The sequence below is a fragment of the Bidens hawaiensis genome, unplaced genomic scaffold (assembly GCF_021521415.1).
Source record: "Bidens hawaiensis isolate Kalapana, Puna unplaced genomic scaffold, B.hawaiensis_p1.1 tig00017673_1, whole genome shotgun sequence".
Taxonomy (NCBI): Eukaryota; Viridiplantae; Streptophyta; class Magnoliopsida; order Asterales; family Asteraceae; genus Bidens; species Bidens hawaiensis.
In genome coordinates, this window is record NW_027492669.1 from 222,588 (window position 1) to 247,660 (window position 25,073).

Consider the following 25,073-nt stretch of genomic DNA (forward strand, 5'->3'; position numbering starts at 1 on the left):
CTAGAAATTAGATTGAAGCCTTCTTTTTCTTTTTTCTTTTTTTTATTTAAGACAGAGTTTCATTTTATTTAAATACTAACTAAATGTTTAATATTTGTATAACAAGATAACCATAAATAAATAATAAAGTGACTTGCATTTTAAGTTTATTAAACACAAATGATTTGTTTAACACCAATGAGGGATTAAAACAAAATAAAATACATACACATTCAATGAATAAAGAATATCAAATAAAAATGAATAGTGTAAATTTTGATCAATCCATTGGGTCAGCTTGGTGACATGCAGGTTGACGTGCTGCACAAGCAACCACTTGTGCCCATTGCTTCAATATTCTCTTCACCATTTCTGGATTCTCCCCTGCAATTATGTTTTAGCTATGAAAAATCATCTAAGTTGTTTATGGGTTAGACTAAACATACCCGTCGTTAATAAGGTAGAGAGATAACGTGACTAATATAGTATATGGTGCATTTAATAAAAATAAAAAGAGAAGTACGTATAGCACAAACCTATAATTATTAATGATCAAAATTAAAAATTAGAATTAACCTGAATTGAATAGGGTAGTGGTTGCGGCACTGCCGGTGGCAGGGCTACAAGGTTGTGGTGGCGAGTCACCATAACTTGAGGTGGCGGCAGAAGAACTGGAACTGGAACTCGGTGTCGGAGGTGCTGACGTGGCATAATAAAGATCGAGAGCCGGTAACGTTCTCGAGAGTTTGGTTGGCTCCGAAGCGAAATGGAAGCCGAGGTCAACACATCCTTTAAGCTCGTTGATATCCTCGGTGGTTACTAGGCTCTTGCTACGTCTATGGTGTTGATGGCGACGATGGTTGTCTTTTCGTCTGAGCCACGTCTCTTCCCGATAAAAATCATTTGTCAATGAATTGTGTTTGTGAAGCGATGATGGCGGCTTTGACAAGCGTGGTGACTGGGAAGTCGGATTTTGATGTGACATTGACAGCGACAGTGGTGGTGACGGTGATAACTATACCGGGCCTACCCTAGGGCCGGAGACCACTAGGGGTTATTATTTGGGAAGATGTGCACCAATGAAGGTTAAGTTTTTGTGTGGACAAAGTGGATATTATTGTGGTGGTTTATATAGTTGTGTTGGTTTAAGGTGGCGGGACCCATACGGCAAATATTAGTTGGTTATTGAGAAAGTGACCTGTTTGCTTTATTGCTTAGGTTGGCTGATTTTAGAAAGCATAAAGCTAAAACCAAATCATTAGTGCACGTTTGTGTGTATTAGCAAGTAATATTATATTTGTATGAGCTAGTTTTTCTTCTTAAAGCCTTTTTTTATAATATAAATTTAATATTTACATCGACACCGAATGTAACCGGGCAATAAGCTGCATTGCTAGTCCTTTTTGAATAACAAAAAAGTCGTTTAAAAATAACATTTATAGATCATAGGATCAGAACATTACTATTTATGACCAGTTTGATACGACTAAGTATTTTTTTTAATGACATGGGAATTTTTAAAATGTTATAGCCAATAGGTCACTATGAAGTTACAAAAGCCGTTTAAGCTTTAGGAAACTAAGTTACAAAGGGCGGTAATATAGATTTCGGATAATGTTCGTGATTTGTCTGAGAACGAGATATTTCAAAATGCTCCTAAACAAAATATGTTGCTCAATATCTGTTTGATTACGCAAAGCTAGTAAGTTTATCTTCGTTAATTAAATTTAAACATTAAAAATGGTGTCTTCTAAAACTTTCTATCTACTTGCTTTCTCCCACCTTTGCTTACTTTGATCATTGTGTTTATTTTGATCAAATCATCATTCAATATTGATAAATGTTTAATAGTGTTTTTGTGTCAAACCAGGACCAACATGAAATAGTATCATAACAATATATGACACACTTAAGATCGTGTAACCTGAACATGACTTGTATACCCCACTTATTTAATCATGCTATAAGTAGCTTGTCAGATTGTATGGAATTTGAATCTGCATTTCATCTCTTAATGTGTTTGGTTTGTAAAATTTGTTGGAATGCAATCTCAATTCCATTCTTAATGTAATTGGGTGACAAAAGAATTAAACTAGAATTAGAATTAATTCCTCATATATATAAAGGAATTCAACAATCCTTTCAAAATGTGAAGAAATTCAACCAAATTAAATAAAATCTTCAACCACACGCCGTGCCGTCATTGTTTTCCCCGAGAATGAGATGTCACCTCAGTCACTGCTCCCAGTGATTGTCAGGTAGGGGGAGGGGTGACGATATCAGTAGATTGGGTTAGTCAAGCCGAGAATTTTGTCTTAGAAATTCATGACATATTTAAAATTCTTTCATAAACTGATTCATTTAAATTCTAATAATTCCCTATGAAAACTTCAACTCGCTATAAAGCATTTACACCTACTTTAAATTAAAGACTTATCAAAATTTATATTCGATACCACATTTTTAATATCAATGCTATAGTTGGTAAATCAAACACAATATTTGGATAATGAATTTTTTTTTATACTAATGAAAGTTTATTCTAGGCTAGAAATATTGGTTTAGATTGACGGGAAATGAATATTTTACCTTTATCTAAAAAAAAAATAGCCCAAATTGTGTGCCCCGGTAATCATTAGAGCGAGTGTTATGAATGAGATTAGTTAATCAAAAGTGTTATCATTTATCAAGAAAGGCATAGGCATTGAGGCAATACCTAAACCATGTACAGTGGATGGGCCCAGAGGCGGAGCTTTCTTAGGGCCAGAAGGGGCCCTGCCCCCCCCCCCCCCCCTTGTTTTTTTTCCTTTAGAAGCGTAAGTATTAGCCGTTTGTCTTTTGGATTTCTGTATTTTTCACACCAATATTGTTAGTCCTAGTGTAGTTGAAGCCAAAAGGTAGTTCAAGTAGAAGGAAAAGATGAAAATAATGATTGCCGGAAGTTGTAGCGGGAAGTGAGTCGAGATGGATGGAAGAAGATAAACTCTTTTCTATTTTAATGTGTAGTTAGATTTAGGGTCATTTTAGACCTTCCACTACATATTCCTTTTCTTTCTTTTTAATGGACTTTTTTTTAAAAAGTTAAAAAAATAAATAAAATACTCATTATCATTTAAAATTAAACTTAAATCAATGTATTCTTTTTGTTATTGTGTTTAATTCAAGATTTTTGTCTTAATTTTTTTATTTTGTATTATTAAATGATAGCAAGAAATGAATTATGTATACGCGGCCCTCTAGTAAAGTTTTATGATTCCGTCAATTAAGGTTAAGTATTAGCCCGTCAGGTTAGAATAATATTAGTTTCATATGGTTAAGCCCCTTCTATTAAAAACCCAAATCTAACACGTATTTTCGACCCCTCCGATTTAAATATTCAAGCTCCACCACTGGATGGGCAAATTACAACATATCAAAATTCAAAATGTTAGTGATGTAAATGTTGAGCCCAATTGGAGCGACGTCTAAGGGGATTGGCCAAAATTAGAGGTGCACAAATCGGGTTTTTTTAATACCTGGTTCAAGGGATGGAATCGGGTTTGGGTATGACTGGGTATTAAAATTTGGTATTCACAATACCTGGGTCGGGTTCGGGTCCATATATTGTCTCTAAATCAATACCCTATGCATCGGGTTCGGATCGGGTATAGAACTGGGTATTTGAATACCCTATTTTCGGGTATTGAAAAAAACTCTATTTTCTAGTTTTCTCGTTCCTTTTTTCCGGTATTTTCCAGGCATAGATTGTTTTTTGAGAGGTTGCACTTTCTTGGGGTATTTTTTGAGTAATTTGGGTATAAATAGAGTATTTGAAAAACCGGTTTCGGGTATTGGAAAAACCCGGTTCCATATATAAATCTGGTTCCGGGTTTTAGGTATTACCGGTACAAAAAGGGTTTGGTTTCGAGTACAGATTTTGATACTGAAATGCATACCCTATCCATACCCTACGGGTAGGGTCGGGTAATAAGAACCCGGGTATTAATATACATTTATTAATAACTAATAACCAATAACCAATAAACACGTTCATTTTATATATGTTCTTTATGTTTATATAAAATATTACGAACGAATATAACAAACACGCACATTCATCAAAAAAATGAATGAACATGAACATGTTCATTTCTTAATGAACGAACACGAAAAAGAGAATTTGTCAGTTTAAGTGTTCGTGTAAGTTCGTTATTCCATGTTTGTTCCATTCGCTTATATGTTTGTGTTTGTTTTATGCATCAAAACGTGAATCAATACCTGACTGAACCGATAATCAAGTCTACTCATAAACGTTAAGAAATACAGTTATCGGAAACCATAAAACCTACAATAATTAAACAAAACAACTAGATCTCTCTCTACTTAGAAGTTTATTCTAAATAAAATGAAACGTTTAATTAAACCAATAATTAAAGTTAACCTGTGAAAATCTTCATTTAATCTTGATCACATGTGACGGTTCCGGTTCACCTTTGTTTGATAGCGAGTTGTTTTTTGAAGGTGACGAGACGGCTTTAAGACGAATAACAGTAGACGGAGATTGGTCTTTTGGTGGTACGGGCATGTCGTGATCATGGATTCCTTGGTATGTTAATATTACTTCTGATGAACCGTCAGCCGCCATTTCGATGTGTTTCCTGACAGGACATCCAGCTGAAGTGCACTTGTAATAGTTCCTGAAACAATATGACCAAAATCATGACTTGTTCTATCAACCAAAAATAATGACATCGCATAAAGAGTAATCGTGGTTGAGTTGTATCGAAACATTGTTCCTCCAAAAAATTTTAAATAGATAAAAGGTATAATTTACAAGAACTATATAATTTCCATAAGGGCACTAGGGGGTGGTGTCGGCAAATCCATCTGGGTACACACGTATCGCACAACTATACCATTGCCAGCCAATCGGGTATGTCACTCGGCTAGTTTGCGCTGCTAGTTGTCGAAATGCATTGGTGAATCAAGCCGTTACCAAATGCTAAACAGCCGTTAATATTGTGAATATTTGGAGGCTCTTTTATGTTTTTAGGGCTGCAAACGAACACGTACAAGGGTCGTTCATGTTCGTTTGTTAAGAAAATTACGTGTTCACGAACGATTCACGAATACTTACCGAACAAGATTTTATGTTCGTGTTTGTTCATTACGGAAATGAATGTGTTCACGAACGATTCACAAACACAAAAGAACACAAATAAAATCTGCGGAGCCTAGAGATTGAGATCGATGTATTCATCAATATGAATAATGAGAAAGGGAATGTGAACAATGCAAAAACAACGTGAGAACAAGGTTCCTAATTTATGTTAAGGGTAATAAATTAAAGAATATAAAATTGTTTAGATAAAATAAATAAATGCACAAAATCTTTCATGAACAACACATACAAACGAACATGAAGGAACGTTCATTAACACATTACCAAACGTTCACGAGCACGATTGAACGAACGTGGGCCCTGTTCATGTTCGTTTGTTTTAACTAACAGAACGAAATTTCTTGTCCATGTTCGTTCATTTAATAAACCAACATACATAAACGAACTTCCCGCCAAACGGTTCATAAACTATTCGCTGAACGTTTGGTACAACCCTTATTGTCGTGGTGGCTCTGTTCAAAAATGGTGGCGGTAAAGGTTGAAGGAAAGATGAAGAAGATGATGACCTAAATCTTTATTAAGCGTTTTTAAAATATTTGCTATGATAATGGCCTAATGGATCAAAGTAAAGAAAACTGGAAATCTTGAAAAGCATAAATTAACATATAATAGTTCAATCTAAAAAATAGCTTCATTTATTTCTTAATTCGTTTATTTACAATGATCTAAAAAAAGTTATCTTTTTTGTTTTAATTCATTTGTTTATCCTTTTAGTTAGTTTATGCTTTATTAATTTTTGTTTTATTTCAGTTGTTTATTCTTTTAGTTAGTTTTACTTGTGTTTTTATCTTTATGTTTTACTTTTTTTTTTAAATAAGAAATGGTCTAGGGTAGTTGAAATATGAATGTCGTCACTAAAGATGGTGTTTAGGGTAGCAGTTGATGGGTAAGAATGAAGTGGTAGTGCATGATTGGTGGAGTTCTAGAGTAGAGGTGCCAAATTGGTTATTTAACCTAAACTGGTTTGGATTAAAGCCAAACAAGTTTCAAGTCAAAACGGTCAAAACCAGTTTTGAATTAAACCGGTTAGAAGCTTTGAAAACCCGGACCCAATGAAACATGTTAGGGTCAATAACTCAATTTGTAACCAATTTGCCTTGAACTGGTTCCAAACCAGTTTTTTAATTCAAAAAAGGTAGAGAGCACGTGCATGCTGCATTAATATTAAAAACCGATTTGCAGCCGTGTATTAATGTCGAAAACCATTTCCAGCTGTATGCGACCGATTTCAAACTTCAAAATTGGTTTTGGACCAATTAACCCCCATAAATCTAGTACAAGGTTTGCTTACACTAACTTCAATTCTCCAAGTTTTAACTCTCAAGATAAGAATTCCCAATGGTCAATGACCAACCATGACTTTACCGTTACGATAATCAAAACCAACCCAGCCCCCGCAATTTAAACACTACGATTTGTGTTTAGTATCGGACAACACCCGATACACACGTTCCTAAAAGCCGACGCAAATATGACTTTGAAAAACCATACAGTGAAGACTCACCCAGCGAAAAAGAAAAGAGAATCCTCCGGGTCCGAACCCGCCCAAACTAACCTAAGAGGAAGACGACAGACCGTTGTATCTTTTTTGTTTTAAATAAAATGCTTGTCATTTGTTTAACTAGATATTTAGATGTTTGTCGGTGTGGACTTATTAAATGTGTTGTTAGGTATCGAAGCGCACACACAAAAATAGTAATCAAAGAACAAAGAGACGCGAGATTTACATGGTTCAGTTACAGTGTGTAACCTACGTCCACACTCCACAGGGGCAACTAGGGTTTATATTTTATTGAGTGATATTTAATTACAAGTACATAGCATTGTTTAAATAGAGACTGAACTAGGGTTTGTAAATTATTGAACAAGAAATCTCAACTGAGCTTGGGCTTGGGCCGGCCGCCCGCACCCGTCTCCTCTTTGACTTAAAATAATAAACCGGGCCAACAAGGCCTACGAACCCAACATGTGTTGTTTGGTTTTTTAATTAATTGCAAAAAATAACATTAGAACAAATTAAACATAAAATACGTTTTTTTTATATTAAAAGTTACGAAGATACATAGGAAAAAAGACAATACAAAATATAATACTAATGTGTATTTTTGGTTGGTAGCGCCTTCGAGTGATAATAGTATTCGGGTGGTGGTCGTTTAAACCGGTTTCTATACTGTTGGTACTTCGTAGTTGCCCATGTGTATCGATTGGTCGGAGTTGAGTGCATCATCGGGTGTTAAGAGATGATTGCCCGTTTGCTACCTCTACATTGTGTATATGTTTTTCGAATGGATGCTTGTCTTCTAGAGATGTCTGGTAATGAATACGTTCCACGGCACCCGATGGTCATTCAAGCAAATACACATTTGTATTGTCGTCAGATTAAGCCTTGTTTTTCTAATCGATAAAACTCAACAATAGTAGAAAAGGAGAATTTCTTGAAATCCGGTTGCCTTTCCTTTCCACCACGCCAAGATATCAAAATTGTTAACGCCTCGTGACCCATACCAGAAAACAAATTTGTTATGTTGTACCTCCTACGCTCGCTACTTAGCGTGCTACCTCGAGTCCGTTTACTAATATCTTTTCTTAAAATTGGTCTAGGCCTCAAGACCGAAAACGCTAAAAGAAATTCGTTCCGCTATACAATGGTTGTCGGTTTAAAAACCTATTTCAGCTTAAATATAAATACTCCAAACAGGTCTTAACCAAACGGTTTCTAATGGTTTAAAACCGGTTACTACAAAATCAGTTTCAAACTGGTTCGGTTAACCCATCTCTAGTCCAAGTACTCCCACCTTGTGGGTTCTAGAAGTTTTGGAAACCAAGGTATGAAGTGGGGTAGTTTCGTTTAAAATTTACGACAAGATAACAGTAAACGGGCTCGGGTAGCAGACCAAGTAGCCAGCTCGGGAGGTATAGAGGAACAAAGTCTTTTTTTTGTTATGGTCCCGAGGCCTTGACCGAATTTTGATATGTTGGTTTGGTGGAAAGGAAAGAAAAGGAAACCGAATTTCTGATCCTGTCTGCCATGGCCCAAGATCTACTAATCGTCCAATCTTCTACGATAGATTCAGAATCCGCTTTTTCGACTAATGGTAGGTTTTATCAATTAGAATAACAAAGCTTACTCTAGCAGCAATAGAAATGAGTTTTTGCTTGAAAGACCACTTGGACACAGCGGAGCGTATTCAAAACCATACACCTCAAGAAGACGAAAAACCATTTGAATAACACATACACAATGTAGAGGTAGCAAGCAAAAAATCGTCTCAAACATCGATGATGAACTCGACTACAACCGATTGATATGCAAGGGCAACTACGAAAAACCAATAATATAGAAACCGGTTTGAACGACTTCTACCTGGCACCTGAACACTATTACTACTCGAAGACACTAATATTATCTTTTGTAATGCCTTTTTCCTTTGTATTTTCATAACTTTTATTGTTAAAAAACATATTTTATGTTTAACTTCTTATTATGTTATAATGTTACCTTTTGCAATTTTTTTTAAAAAACCGAACAACACATTTCACTTGACAAACATCTTATTAAACAAATGACAAACATTATAAAATTTCCGGCAAAAATAACCGGTTCGATCCACAGCCGGTTTTGACTGATTTGACTTGAAATCGGTTATGTTTCAACCCGAACCAGTTTAGGTTAAATAACCAGTTTGTGCACCTCTACTCCACAACACCACCCCCAGTGCCCTAATAATCTAACCAGATGAATAAAACGGTCTACAGGTACAGTTTGTGCACCTCTACTCCACAAGTACACTTTGTGGACTAGGTTTGACTCATTCGACTTGTCTCCACTTAAGCTACATATGTTGATTTTCCCTTGACCATTAAAGATAAAAAAAAACTAAGAAAAAATTAGTTTATGCTAAAAATATAAAATGAAAAGTATATGCACCTGGGCTGAGGAGTTCCTTTGACATTCTTTTGACCATATTTCCTCCATCTATAACCATCTGCTGAGATTCCAACATCACTAGCTGCATGTATCACAAACTTTGGCTTTTTTGGAGGTTTTGTAACAGAACCGGGACTTTCTGAGATGTTTTTCTTCACTCTGGTCACCCGAAAACATAAAGTATAGAAAGTAAGAGTCCATCACAAAGGTAAAATGAATCATGATCAGATTTCTATTTAATGTAACCAACTTTTTTTTTTGTCAAAAAACCATTACACTAAAAAAAATAGCATTACTGAACCAACTTTCACAAACTTCAATTGAGAGTTACCAAAGATATGAAGCAACTTTCACCATGTCAAGTATGTAAACGAGCCGAGCTTTACACAAGCTCGAGCTTTTATTGAGGCTATTTTAATATACGAGCGCGAGCCTAAACAAGGCTTTTATTTATATAACTTTAGTTTAAATATTAAGCGTATATTTATATAATAATTACTGTAACTTATTATATACAAAACTATGTGAAAAATACTTATATAATATATTATATATAAAGCTCTGAAAGATCCGAGCTTGAGCTTGAGCCCGAGCTATATTAAGTTAAATGAACCGAGTTCAAGCCTACACAAACTCAGGCTCGGCTCGTTCACACCCCTAATGTAGACCTGTATCTTGATGTGGCGCATACATGGGCTATCCCGGTAAGAACATAAATATTGGTGACAGCAGTATATATGCATTTTTTTATATTTAAATTATGTAAGTCAACAAAGACACAAAACTCCCGATTTTATATTCCAATGAAGAGTTTAATATTCTGAAGGCTTTTCCATCGAACAAAGTTGACAGATTCACAAACTCATATACATAAATGCATCCAGATGCACAAAATAAAAAGCTGTGTATTTGTCCCCTTTAGTGCTTCAAAGTTTTATAAAACACTACAATGAAGATAAAACTGTGAATCTGCCAATTCATGATTTAAATTCAAATGTTAATGCATTCTCACTATACTCACCAATATTTGTGTTCTGATATGACCCTGGTTTTGTTTCAAAATTACCTTTAGGAATGTAAACGAACCAAACATTCAGTGAACAGTTGGTGAACACAGATAGTTTTGTTTACGTTCATTTATTTGATGCAAGAACATGAACAATAAGTTTTGTTCATTTAGTTATACAAACGAACACATTTTTCATTCGTTCATTTATGTTCGTTTGCATTCGTTTATGTTTAGTTACGTTACGTTATATTATCTTTGTTAGTTTACGTTTGTATAAGTTTGTTCTTTTACGTTCATTAATATACTCATTTGATATTTTTTGGCCCATTACAACTTAGTATAGTTTGAACTTTTTAGGCCCAACATATTGTTCTTTACACTACTTCTAACTAGTTTTAGCTCAGTTATGTTCATTCATCTAATTTCAGATATGTTTGTTCGCTTACATTCTTGAACCGTTCATTTATATTGTTAACAAAAAAAAATATACAAACACGAACACGTTCATTTTCTTAACGAACAAACACGACAAGATAAAACCCCTTCGTTTAAATGTTCGTGTTCGATCGTCAGTTCAATTAAAAGTTAAATGAACGAGCACGGACATGCTCCGTTCGTGTACGTTCGGTTCATTTACAAGCCTGATTACCTTCTATCAAATTTAAAACTGATGTTTTCTTTCTTGCTTAAAATATATTGGTTACCTAAAACAGAAATTTGACCAAAGTTGCACCTTCTTAATGCAATTTGACCAAAATAAAACGTTTAATTTACCTCGGTTTTGGCGGGGGTGCATCTACCTCCTCAACTAAAATCGACCCATCAGAGCTACTTGATTTATGTTGCTTATAACCAGTTGCAGAGATCATTCTACGATCTTGCCCTCCAGAATTAGCTGATAAATCCTTACCTCTCCTACTATACACTTTTTTAGGCGGGTCATGCTTGTGCTGACCTTTATAAACTATCTTTGTGATAGAACTGTATTGATCACATGACTCGATCTTTTTAGCATCACAACCACTGTATGTGCATTTGAAATAGCTTCTAGAGCCTTTAGGACTCTTAACTTGTTTCTGACCATACTTTCTCCAGTTATACCCGTCTATAGGTGTCTTGACTGTGCGCGAAGTAGATATGGGTTTTGGGTTAGAAATAATATTCTGATCTCTTTCTGTTGTGATTATGGCTTGAGAATTTAATCTTGGTGATAATTCTGAGGTTGAAGATGGAATCCCAGGTGATTGAATCTGGGTCCCAGTTTGAGTTTGAGTAGCCTGAGCTATAACAATCGCCAAGGCTTCTTGGTGAGTTCCTTGAAGTTGATTCTGAGTGGCAATATAGTAAATAAGTGAAATGCATTAGAACATATTGAAAGAAACGACCAGATATTTGCAAAAAGGAAAAAAAAACAAAACAAAAGAAACAACCAAATACTTGCAAAAATAAAATCTCAAAACGAAAGAATTTGCAACTATAATGGGTGACCTTGATGCTGGAAAAATTATAAAAGAATTCTAAGATATGAACTTTGAAATTTTAATGGTCAATGCAATACTGACACATAAGGTTATACTGATATGTTTATATTGCAGGTATTGATTATCAAGTATCAAGTTTTGTTGGTTGATAATCTTCGCATATATTACTGTTTAATCTTATTTTCTATTTTTCAACCTTTTTTAAATAACTAAAAAGATAGATATAGAAAACCAAGTTGAAGACTTCTATTGTTTTTAGTACTGCAGATGTGTAATGTCACACATGACACAAGTCACACAACTATAAATGTTATAGGCAAACTAATCATATTTCATATATAAATGTTAAGTTAAACTGTTTACATTTAAAGTGTAAAAAGTATCATGACCATGTAAATACATATCAATATCTACAAACATATTCCTGTATTAGCAAGTTTGAGAAAAGATCATGTGAAACTTACAAATTTAAAGATATTCCCAAATGATTCCTAATTCTAGAATGTTGACAGACTGTTAACACAAAAACCTAAAAGCTTAACTCATAAGTTCAGTTTTTAGCCAAATATGATCAAGTTTTACTGATTTAGTACTAGAATTTGTTAATTCTAGCTTCATTCGGGTCTGATACAATATACAAACAAGTGAAAGTCATATAATTAATAATAAGTGCTGTGATCTTCATGTAAGATAATAACCCAATCACATAAACCTCACTTTATTCTCTCAACATGCACACTCAAGTAGTCTAAAGTTAGGTGAACAATCCCTAACCAATAAAAAGACATCATTAACCTTTTTCCACTAAGCAAAAACCTTAAGAAAATAGCAACACAAGGTCAGTGGGAAAGTAAGTTATATGTATCCATCATAGAGTTAGTTTATGATTACTTGATTATTATTTTTATGCATAGTGCCCTAACAATCTCACACAAGCCCAAAAGCAATTTCCTTTTCATAGGCATTCTCTTTAAAACTCAACTTACAAAAACATAAATTTAATGATTACAAGAAGACGGTTTAACTAATTAAGAGTATTTTTGAAGTTTAAACTTTGTGGCAGATACTCAAATAAAAAATGTAGATTATATACTTTGAATCATGTAACAATAACATATATGTATTTCATAAAATACTACTTTAAAAATGAGTTAAGTAAACAAAGAAACTAGAGCGTAAAAAAACCGAAGGTTGGAAGATCTGTTCAGCGGGAAGTTTGTTTATGTTTGTTCGTTTAATAAATGAATGAACATGAACAAAGAATTCCGTTCGATTAATTAAATGAGACAACACAAACAAAGGCCATGTTCGTTCAATTGTGTTCTTACACCCTGTTTATGTTCGTTGATGTTTGCTTGTTTATGTTTTTCACTTTTAATACTTTTTAATAACTTTTCTAATCTTATCATACAGATTTAAGCAAAAATATTATTTAAAACAAAAACATAAATGAGTATTATGTGACCAATTTATATGTAAAATTAACATATGAACATGAATGTTAAAAATTAAACACCAACACGGCCTTGGTAGACGGACCAAACCGTCAACACTGACCATTCTCAGTTAACCAAATCAAATAAAACATTGATTGTGTGCATTTGTGTTCGTGAACCACTGAACCGTTCACGAACAAGTTCATTTCCTTAATGAACTAGCACGGACAAAAAATTTAGTTCGGTTAGCTGTTCGTGAACCGTACGCTTGTCCGATTAAAGCTTAGAGAGCGAACATGAACAAGACCTTATAAATGTTTAAAAATAACACCAACAAAAACTTGGTAGCTAGAGCAAACCGTTGACACTGACCATTCTCATTTAACTAAATCAAATAAAGCATTATGTGTGTGTTTAGTGTTCGTTCATTTATGTCCGTGAACTGTTCACAAACAAGTTCATTTCCTTAACAAACAAACACAAACAAGAAATTCGTTTGGTTATCTGTTCATAGCATAAACAAGGCCTTGTTCGGTTAGTTTACAGCCCTAAAAGGAACAAATAATCTTCAGAGTACTACTTATCATGTCAATTATATAATTATTTTCAACCAAAACAGTAAATTATCAACAGCATTAGCTTAAACAGTGATTAATTTATAAGTAAAATAAGCATATGAATATGAATGTTAAAAAAAACACGAACACAACGCTGGTAGCCATACCATACCAAACCGTTGACACTGACCATTCTTGGTTAACCAAATCAAATAAAACATTATTTTCGTGCGTTTGTGTTCGTTCATTTATGTCCATGAACCGTTCACAAACAAGTTCATTTCCGTAACAAGCAAACACAAACCAGAAGCTTTGTTCAATTAGCTGTTCATAACATAAACAAGGCCTTGTTCAGTTCAGTCCGTTTACATCCCTAATGAAAAAACACAAACAAGAAATTTCGTTCGGTTAGCTGTTCGTAACATTAGCAAGGCGTTGTTCAGTTCAGTTTTGTTCCGTTTCTTTAAATCCCTAAAAGGAACAAATAATCTTCTCAACACTTATATTTACTCATGAAGTGATGAAGATGAACACAACCACACCAAACTACTACTTATCATATCAATTACATAACTACTCATCAACATCACTAGGTTTAAGCGAGTGGTAATAATTAAGCTCACCTTCATTTCCTCATGAAGATGAAGAAAACCACATGAAAGTACTACTTATCATGTCAATTATTATATAATTATAATATTAAGTTTAAGCGAGTAGTAATAAGTAAGTTGACCTTCAACTCCTCCAACTCCTCACGCCTTACCTCATACTGTATCGGCACATCCGCCAAACCTAAACAACAATTTCATATAAGTAAATTAAGTCGAAGTCAAAGTGAGCGTACTTATTATTATTATTATTCTACATATATACATACATACATACCAGAACCTAGGGTTTCAGATTCATCAAAACTTCTTCTAGAATACTCCTCCTCATTTTCAACTTCAATTTCCATAGGCGAAGTGTCCAACAAATCATCATCACTAAGCACCTGCTGCTGTACGTGTCTCTGATCGACGGTGACGTCATCAAAGTCGTCATCATTATCGGTGGCGGAGTCGATGTGGTGGTTATTACGGTTGCGTGGTACGATTTCGAATTGAATGGCTTCTGAGCTCCGATCACTGTCGTCATCCATGGCGGATGGATTGAGTTTGATTGGATTGAGAGAGTGTTTGTTGGATTTTGATTATTATTATTATTATTGATAGATATATCAAGTGTGTGTGTATGTGTTTGTTCAAAGTGGTTTGGTCTTTGTCAAGGGGAAGAAAAGTCGTTTCAGAAGGGCGCTACTTTTTCCTTTTTTTTATTATTATATTATTTTATTTTATTCTTAAAAACTTCAAACTGAAATTGTTTGGTAAAATTCAAGCGTTGTCGGTCTCAAAAGTTATTATACTGGAATTAAAAACAAATATAAAACAGAAAAATATGAAAATTGAGGTAGACTAATGAGGTGGCGCCGGTCGTTAAAACTCGAGCATTGGTAAAACCCGGCCATTGTCGATCCCAAAACTAAAACCAAAAGATAATAGAAACAAAAACTGGCGCCCGGTCGGTTTTTCGTTACTTTCAACATAAACAACATTTGCGGATTAGTTGGGTGTCACCAAGTGGCCCAATAGGGCACTTGCGACACCAAACTTACCCGACGCAGGTCGGTGAAACTCGGACGGTGGTAAAACCCAAGCGTTGATTCAGTAAGTCGATGTGAATACGGTTGGTTTCAGTGACGTGCGTTATTGTACGAGAGTTAAAACCAAATATTAAAACAAAAAAAATATATAAAAATTGAGGTGGGTCAATGGAGTGATGACGGTCGTTTAAACTCTAGCGTTGGTAAAACCCGACCATTGATGATCCCGACTTAAACAAAAAAGGAAGACAAAAGGATTGACTTTCGGTCGGTTTCCGTAAAATTCGTCATGATTGAGGACTAGTTCGGTGCCACCAAACAACCCAATAGAACATTTGAGACACCAAACTTCTTATTTGTTATATGGTAATAATAAATAATAAATGTTAATATTTTTTGGTTAAAGTTGGAATATTTCTTAGAATATTTACATGAATAGTAGTTTTGTTTTATTTGTTGAAACTGGAACAGCTGTTTATAAAGAAATTATTGTTAAAATTAGTTCTTAGAATAACTTTTTTCTTTAAAAGCGCTTGGTACTATCAATATCAAAGTGAGTCTTTTTAAGACGGATGTCTACCGTTTAAACTGATTTTGACATTCCATGTCTGAATCACCCAGGAACACCATCAAAGAGAAAGCCCATCATTATAGAAAAACCTCATCGACTCAAGTTTCGAACCTGAAACCTTAAAAATCTCAAGTCTTAACCATTATCCACATGTCATTATACCAGAAGACCAATTGTTGTTCTTAATATAGTTACATGAATGGTAATTTAAACTAATCATGTTACTAACATAGTTTTTTGTTTAAGTTTATTGATATAACGGTTACAATATATTTTAATACAAAAATTGAATGATAATCAAATATCTAGATTACTTTTACTAAGTTTTACGCAAAATTAGCTACTTTTGCCTCAATTAGGGAAAGCTTATTAGTGTTGTTTTGGTTAAACTAGACTCACAACAAATAAAACAATGTTATGTGTTATAAAACCACCCGCTACGGGATCTGACAGATAATGTTTCCATCACCAGATTGGTCATTTTATTGTTTCACTGGTTGGATTAATTTAAAAATAGGATGATGCAAGGATAATTTAGAATTTATAATAATTCATTTAAAACAAAATAAGGATCTACTTTATTCTTTTTATATGCGTGTATAGCTTTAATAACATACAAAAACTTAAATATTTTGTAGACCCTCTTGTAGTAAATGTAAAGATCGAGATAGAATATTTTTTTTGTTTTTACAATTCGATCTGATCACCTGATCTGACAGCCGATACAAATGTGGACATATGGAAGAGGCTTAACATGAACAGTTATGAAACATTGATTACAAATGCTAGCTAGTACCGACAGATGATCGGATAGTATGACCTACAAAACGAAAGATGGCGCTATCTCAAGTTTTGGTCGCGTCATGGTTACAATAATATTACCATGGGATTAAGTCTAAATCTAGTCAATAGGTTCTTTAAATAGTGAGATTATAAAACAATTACTTATTTATATTTTTTAACGTAAAATACTTTATGCCAAATCATAATTAATTTCTTAATTTCAATCCATTCACTAAGATGTCATATTTTGACCTATTATGTTCATATTAGTATTACCACCTCTTGTTCTAAAACGCATTTTCATGTCTAAAGCTTTTGTGAAGATAGCCTTAATTATTTGCACTTTCATAAACCTGAAGAACTTTTATTTGTCCAAAGATCCGACAACTTTGATTCCTAACACGCAAGCAGATTACATAATACACATTGTTACCGACGATGAGATTATAATTCAGATAGCATCTATCCTTGAATCCTTTTTAACCAACTCAAATCGACTGAACCATCATCCACACAATTGAACCATTTGACTGCATCCTTAGCTTTCCTCATAATGTTTTTAATCTAATAAACCGAATAGAAAACCAAAAATGGTTCAAACAAACTTTATAGACTGTATTATATCTATTGCCCAAAGCTTCCAACAAATTGTTAAACCTGAACATCAAGCACAGATCTTTACGTCTTCAGTTGACTTCCTGTGAACAAAGTCAAACGACCTATTCAGGTTTTCGGCTTCTTCGGTGGGCCCATGTCTCCAGGTTCAGCTTTCCGCTTTATACCCAGAAAGTGTTCAACCTAACAAAAAAAGTAGTTTCAGTCATCACAAATTAAACTAGGTGTACTGTGTACATAAAAACCGATTCGGTTCCAGTGTAACTAACATTCAAAGTTTCAAACCTTACATTTAGAAAATATATAGTATGTTATTTATCGAAAAAGCTCTCTTTATATAAAATATGATAGCTGTCACTTATTAATCTCTTAACTTCGATAAGTTTAAAAGATTGCTATTTTATTTGACCAAACATATATAATCGAATGTATTATTTGAAGTCGGTTTGAAACTACTTACGTCCAAAGCAAAGGTTAAACTATGACCATTTGATTAACCATACTAACCGAACCGTTTTATAACCGAAACCAGAAGCTTATAGAAATCTAAAAACCGAAAGATGTCTGTCTACCTTTCTATCACCAAGCATTGGTGTCAAGCTTCCCGGGAAATCCTCCATTGTAGCAAAACCACTTGCGGGATCACTTGTTTGCCTAAAAAAGTTGAAAAGGGGGGAAAAATAATTCCAAATCAAGTAACTAAGTATTGAAAACTTATTTTATTATAAAAAAAAAAAGTGGAAGCAAGTCTTACCCTGGTTTGACATGACCGCTAAGAACAAGATAAGGTGTTTTCATTTTAGATTGAGCTTCCCTCATTCTTTCAACCGACAATGATGGTGTGTCAGCATTTCTCATTTGTTTTATTTTCAGCTCTTCATGATATTGTCTCATGCGTTTTTCTTGTTTCATTTTTCCAGGACCCTTCCCATGGAATTTATGTGAAATAAGCCGAAAAGCTTCCTTTGGAGTCAACTGGTCAAACAAAAGAATCTCAGTCATTGATAACATAATAATGAATTACAAATGTTGAAGCTGAAACCACTCAGAAATTAAGAGAAGTGTTTGAAATATTGAGAGACCATAAAATACTATTATTAATAGCAGTAGCAGTATAGGTTGGATGTTGAAACGGGACAGGTCACATTTTGTTGACGAGGAAACACATTTAGCACATTAGTTTTTATCTTTTCATAACTAATGCGTTAAATATGAATATAAATACAATACTATTCCATCAATAATCTAAATTTTTTATTTAAATATTAGGGAATTTGTATGTGGAATTTTAATGATCTCACCCCACATGAACCATTAGACATACTTGACACTAAAACTAATTTTGCGGTTACCAACAATTGTAAACAAAAACAAAAAGATAATTAGTTCAGAATAACCACTAACCACCTGATGGTAGTTTGTAGTTATCATTATTATTATTCAAGTTGGAATTTTAACCTTCAGAATTGTTATTTACCTATCAACTACCAACCACCCAAGAAGTGGTTGTGAAAAATAAATAGTTGTTGAACAACCCAAATTAACTGTGATGAGCAAATTTTGACCCGTTTGTAATGAAAAAAGCAGCCCAAACTGACCCACCCATTTATAACAAATCGGGTTAAAACCATCAAAATAATTATCTTATATCCCTTAAGACTCTGATCAGCAAATATTTGACCCGTTTATAATAAAAACAATCTAACTTTAACCCACCCATTTATAACTAAATGGGTCAAAATTGCCACGTCTAGCTAATTAGTTTTTTAGCCATCAAATAGTTATCGACTGTGGTTAACAGCTATACGGCCGCTTGTAGTATAAACAACCCAGATTGAACCACCCATTTATGATTGAACGGGTCAAAATGGGCGAGTAAATTTGGGTTGTTTTTATTACAAACGGGTCAGAACTGCCCACCCATTTGTAGTTATTATCATAAATTACATTATTTATTAACCTACAAAACCGGTCTTTGATCAACAACTACCAACTACCTAAGAAGTAGTTATGAGAAGAAAAAAAAAAGATAGTTAGCCTTATAGCCCACTGCCCATAAGACTGTTAATAGCAATTTTGACCCGCTTGTAATAAAAACGACCCAAATTGACCCACCCATTTGTAACCAAACGTCAAAATTGCCACATCCAGCTAACTACCTTCCCAACAGATAATATAACTACGAAATAATGAACATCAATTAAAAAACAAGCACTTACAATTCTTCCATATTCATCAGTCCTCTCGATCCGTATCTCCTTTTTATCATCATTTTCACTACAATGCCAACAAGCTTGCTCTTTTTCTTGTCCATATTTCTACCACCCCATTCAACAGTATCTTTGAGGGTCCCACGGTCCTTAAGTAACCTAAGTGCACCCGATAACCCTTTTCCAAGAGAACTCTCGTGAATTGTTTCATCTGGTTTAACTTCTTCTTCCTCATCTGCCATTTTTTCATCCTGGATAACGTCTTTCACCTCTGTCCAACCACCATTGTTACCTTTTTGTTCTTCATCTGGTGGTGGTGATGCTGCTTTATCTTCCTCCATGAAAACATCTTCAGCATCAGGGTTATGATCATCTGTAAACATTAAGAGCAGAATCGTAATACGACAAGTTACAACATGATAAATACAACTTCTTTAATGTTTTCTGGCATGCATGGAAAACGTAACTGAAATAGCTTAGAATTTGTTCAAATTGAGAAATACAGTGTACACGTTATATATTCATTTGTAGATCAATATTTATTTAGAAAATAAGAACTTCAACTAAAATAAATGAAAACGTCATGAATTACAAAGTGTGGTTGTATACCAAGAAGCGGCAAGTTAGGTCGATTTTGGTTAAGTATTTGCCATTAACGCGTCAAATGGGTTAAGCTAAATGACTTTGACCAAAAACAGTACGGGTCAAACAAGACGAAAGTCATCTATATAGCGCATCCATATGCTTAAAAAAAATCTTAAAATCACATGATTAAAATAATGTACAATTATTATTGACAATTATCTAAACTTGAAGCAAGACCTACAAAATACAACTAAAAAAACACAAAATGCAGGGACATTATGGTCATTTCTTAAAAGTTTAAAGATTTCTTGACAAAAGTCCATAGGGCGTCCTCAAAATGGCACCTTTTCATAGCAAATAGCTTTTCTAATCATATTTAGAACATTTGATTATTTAATAAACTTCAAAAAAAAATTAATCCACACCAAAAAAAATATATCCTTTTTGACCCAAACCCATTTGACCCATCACACAACTGCCACGACCCACCCATTTTCCAACCTCAATTACACAAAGCCAAAAACCTTGCAGCCTTAATCAGGGTTCAATACAAGTAACATACCTTCATCAAGTTGTAGGCCCCACACAAACTCTTCCATCTCTGTAAAAACCACCTTATTTTCTTGTGACTCCCCATTATCCACATCAGCATTCTTACTACTAGAAGAAGCAAGCAAAGCAATTGTGTGTGGGTCGGATACTGGCCCCTCATCATCTTGCTTTTTAAGAGCAAGTTTTCTAGCCCTTTGTAAAGATTTGTGAAGATCAGCATCATCATCACCAAACACAAAACCATCCTCATCTTCTTTCTCAACAGTAAATAGTTTGCTCCAGTCTTAGTGCTTTAGATGCTTCATCAGCTTTCAAATATGCGGACTTGAATGCCTCACTTCTCTTCTGTGCTTCAGATCTTTCTTGTTCTTCTTTTTCGGCCTGTCTTTTGCCATTGGCCCGTGATCCACGGTCATTCTCACCTAACCCAGCTGACCTGGCTTCTGCCTCAAGGGCTTCGATGTCTAACTTGTCTTTTTTTCTTAGTGATTTCTTTTTCTTGGGCTTTTTGAACTTTAGCATCTCTTCACTAGTGTAGTAGTCTGTTGAAGTGGTTTTTACAGTTGAAGTAAGGTCTTCAAAATGTGGGATCACAGATGCACCCTCTATTCTTCTTCGAAGCTGCAAGGCTGCAAGTTAAAGCATAATTATTAACAATGTTATTGATTAGTGAAACTTATGTTTTAAATGAGTTATTAACTTCTAATAAATTTGTTTGTCTGTTGTATGTTTATGGTGATCAAGAAGCAACATACCAAAGTTTTACTTTTCAAATTAAATCTATTTGTTATATACTTAATATATGTGTGTACTTGCATAAATCAGACCTAAAGAATATGTTATGATGTATGAGTTAAAGAAAACTAACACAAGTTACCAAATCTTAAAAACCAGTAAGCAGCGGTTAAGAATCAAGGAGCTAAATATGCAAAAAGTTTACCTCATTCAATTTTTTTTCAGCTTCACCACTGAAACGCCCTCTTTCATCAAGAGTTACACCCTGAAAGAAATAATATGGTCAAGAAAAAAGTGGCCATTTAACATTTAATTTAGTTATACCATAATATTCACCTCATTCACAACCGGATCATCATATTGTGGAAGCATTTTCTTTTCAAATCCAATATCTTCGTTAAACCTACAAGAAAAAACAACCAGAAAGCAAGATTAGTCTTTAAAAAATATTACTAGGAAAATATATATAAAGGGAAAATGGGCCAGTTGAGTTGGATAACAGATTAGAAGTGAGAACAGATACTCAGTTGACCCTGAGCACATCTTGTCCAAAAAGCCTTATATGTTGATTAAGAACAATATAAATTTAGTGTTAGATATTAAATATTACCCATTTAACCTGCTAGAAATAGAGCATGATCCAAACCACCCCATTCACAAAAAAAAATAAAATAAATAAAAACAGATCTAGCTGCACCTCTACATGTATAGAAAACTACAGCAATTCAACTATTAAACTTACTTGTCATCATAAACTCCGGTTTGTTTTTTAGCAGCCTTATAAGCTTCATTTCTCCTCTTTTGTTCACCAATTTCCACATTCTCAAGCATATCAACCCCTGGTTTATACAATGTAAAGTCGCCTTTGGATATCTGGGTCCAGCAGAAAACCACTAAAAGATGACAAAAGGTAGAAATAAAAACTAAGTAAAAAAAAGTAATAAACACTTACCTTGGTTGATATCACCATCAGCAAGAATGTCCTGATCTTTCAGTGTCAAAACAACTGCACCACCTTCAATCACCTTGTCAAGACCATCAAGAACTTTAAATCCAGCAAGATCACCTGCCAACACATTTTCAAATAAGCTTTGAAACAATCTCAATGATAATAATGAGTAAAAATGGGTAAATGTTTTGTATAAATCAAACAAAAGACTGTACGAGATGAATGCTTGAGAGTTGGTGGCTCGTCTTCATCTTCTTGAGTCACGTTATCCTAAATATTAACAATTTGAAAATGATCAGATGCATAATATAAAAAAAAGACTAATTTACATATGAAAACATATCAAGGAAAACAACTAACCTGCTCCTCAAACACTTTCGAGAGATGCAACGCTTTCTCCCTTTGAACATTCCTTTTCTCTCCAAGTTTTCGGCTTTTTGAAACCCACGATAATACATCTGAAGCCTCTTCTGACTTTTTCTTCAGCCGTTCTTCCTTCATTCTAAAAATAATAAAAAAGTACATCAAAATTAAATCAGAAATCCATCTGGAACCAACAGAATAAAATGATAACAGCAGTCTAAGCACGAAACAAACTAAAAAACAAATCTTTTGCCAAGCAGTTTAAAGAATATTTTAGAAAGAAGGAAAGTTGCTGCATGTCTACATCATAAGAAAGCCAGAACTGGGGCTGTAAACAAACAGAACGTTCGACAGTACGTTTGTCTATGTTCGTTCGTCTATGTTTGTTCTTTTAATATATGAACAAGAAACTTCGAAGGCGCGTTTGTTTATGTTCATTCTTTTAATAAATGAACAAGAAATTTCGTTCAATTAACTAAATGAACAAACACGAACACAGGCCATGCTCGTTCAATTGTGTTTGTGAACGTTCGATAATGTGTACCATTATGTCCGTTTACATCCCTATGGGGTAGAGGTAAGGCTGCCTACATCTTACCCTCCTCAGACCCTACCATAGCTTTGCTATTGGTGGGATATACTGAGTACGATGATGATGATGATGTCCGTTTACATCCATTTATGTTTTGTTTGTATATATTTGTTCACTAAAGGTTTTCAATCTTTTTTAATGACTTTTCTAATATAATCTGTTTGAATTCAAACATTTGGTGAACAGTTCATAAACTGTTTGTTTGTTTAACAAATGAATGAACATGAACAAAGCCTTGCTCTTGTTCGATTCGTTTACAGCCGTAGCCTCACATGCTACAAAATAATGCAAACAGCAAAAGTAAAAACTAGTAACAAATAATAACTCTCAGTCGTAATTCATTTCCAGTTCAGTTTTAAACTACCTGAAGCTAGTTCGGTTTTCAGTCGATAACAAGTATTAATTTTATGGCAGCAAGCATTGAAATTCTAAATACCATCATCTAAACCCTAGTTATCAGTCATGCTACAAAATGATTAAAACTAGTAACAGATAATAACAATAACTGTCACCTCATAATCCGGTCTTGAATATCAGAAGAAGCAGCAGAGTGCTTGGATCCTCCATAGTCAGGCTCAGCATTATCCTTCACCTCACCGTCTTCGGAATCCGATTTGACCTCCTCATCCTTATTGTTATTCCTACTAGTGACTTTATTATTATTATTATCCCTAACTCTCTAGACTCTATCCTTATTATTATTCTTCTCTCTACCTCTATGTTTCTCACGATCTCTATTATCACGTGTTCGATCCTTTTCCTTGTCACGGTTATCAAATTCATCCTCCTTTCTTCGATCTCTGTCGTTGACTTTTGATTTCTCACGGTCGCGTGTTCTGTGGTGGCTGTTCTCGTCTCGTCTTCGGCTGCTGCTGCTGCTGCGGTGTTTGGTGGTGGTGGTGTCTTCTGTGTTGTCGTGACTGGATTTCCATCGGTCAGCGGTTGGGTGATCGTCGCGTCTGCTGGTGTCAGATCGCTCCATAGCGATTAAGCGAGAGTGGGTTATGGTTATGACGAAGAAGAAAAAGAAGAAACAAACCCTAGGTTTTGTAGATGAATTGGGAATTTAGGATAAAAGGTTTGGGTTTATGACGTCCGGGTCGGATCTAAACAATTTCTTTTAGATCCACATCCAGGTCAAATATTTTTATTATTCGTGGTGGATTGAAGCCATGTTGTAAAAATTAGTCTAGAACTAGTATCGCGTTGAGTAAGGGCGTTAAACAGCTAGCAACTTGACTAAGTGAGTCTTGTGTCTGACTAATAAGGGTGCAAGAGCTACAAAATTGGACGACTTGCAACATGTGACGTCTAGTCAGCAAATGGTGGGTTGTGGTTTTAGAGGTGAAGAAACACGGATCCACTCCCCGGGTATGGGTCCTGGACCCGATGAGTCCACAGAGTAGAGTATGATAATTACTAACACGATATGAGTATAACTTCCCCAAGTCCAGTGACCGGAACCTGCAAAACAGACACCGTGAGTCTCGTTACAGGAAGGACAAGAGGGGGGGTCTTCCTGTAACCACCCTCCGGCGTGAGAATCAGTAACGTTCGTAAATGGAGAAAGTACTGAAATAAGCAGACTTAGTATAATCAGAATGTAGGTGAGTAATAATGTGTGTACCTCATACCATTTGACAAGGTATTTATAGCCGAATGATGAAGGAAGGTGATTAGGGCAGCTATCCTCTTCTAGAAGATCTTCCATAACCGCCTGGACGCGTGTCCTTCTATGATAGGTTGAGCTATACGTCCCATGTGCATGGGTATAACAACCTGGACACGTGTCGCCCAATGATAGGACAGATCACGCCTGGGCCATGTGCACGGTTATAACAACCTGGCCAGGTGTCCTTTATTCATTGGTTAGTATGTCACGTATTCCTCAAGTAAGAATCGTGAACCTTCTTCTAGAGAGTATT

At 34.7% G+C, this 25,073-nt stretch overlaps 2 protein-coding genes and 1 pseudogene across 4 annotated transcripts; all 3 read right to left on the reverse strand.

Moving 5' to 3' along the window:
• Positions 1 to 259: 259 nt before the first annotated feature.
• On the reverse strand, positions 260 to 1,261 carry LOC143554409 (uncharacterized). The gene is made up of 2 exons (XM_077044171.1): positions 556 to 1,261; positions 260 to 363 (listed from the first exon to the last, which is right to left on the reverse strand). The coding sequence occupies exons 1-2, from the start codon at positions 962 to 964 to the stop codon at positions 260 to 262; spliced, it is 513 nt and encodes a 170-aa protein (XP_076900286.1). The 5' UTR covers positions 965 to 1,261.
• A 3,107-nt stretch (positions 1,262 to 4,368) lies between these two features.
• On the reverse strand, positions 4,369 to 14,700 carry LOC143554411 (putative WRKY transcription factor 32). 2 transcript variants are annotated; one of them, XM_077044174.1, is made up of 5 exons: positions 14,437 to 14,700; positions 14,315 to 14,343; positions 10,852 to 11,405; positions 9,069 to 9,227; positions 4,369 to 4,655 (listed from the first exon to the last, which is right to left on the reverse strand). In XM_077044174.1, the coding sequence occupies exons 1-5, from the start codon at positions 14,690 to 14,692 to the stop codon at positions 4,412 to 4,414; spliced, it is 1,242 nt and encodes a 413-aa protein (XP_076900289.1). In that variant the 5' UTR covers positions 14,693 to 14,700; the 3' UTR covers positions 4,369 to 4,411. The 2 variants fall into 2 exon arrangements, with proteins under 2 accessions (XP_076900289.1, XP_076900288.1); XM_077044173.1 differs by having other exon boundaries at positions 14,285 to 14,343.
• A 2,219-nt stretch (positions 14,701 to 16,919) lies between these two features.
• LOC143554413 (SART-1 family protein DOT2-like) lies at positions 16,920 to 24,130 on the reverse strand (annotated as a pseudogene). The gene is made up of 12 exons (XR_013139013.1): positions 23,661 to 24,130; positions 22,554 to 22,695; positions 22,409 to 22,463; positions 22,197 to 22,310; positions 21,987 to 22,083; positions 21,581 to 21,647; positions 21,450 to 21,509; positions 20,520 to 21,130; positions 19,382 to 19,745; positions 17,917 to 18,137; positions 17,735 to 17,816; positions 16,920 to 17,345 (listed from the first exon to the last, which is right to left on the reverse strand). The product of XR_013139013.1 is annotated as an SART-1 family protein DOT2-like (transcript).
• Between the last annotated feature and the right edge of the window lie 943 nt (positions 24,131 to 25,073).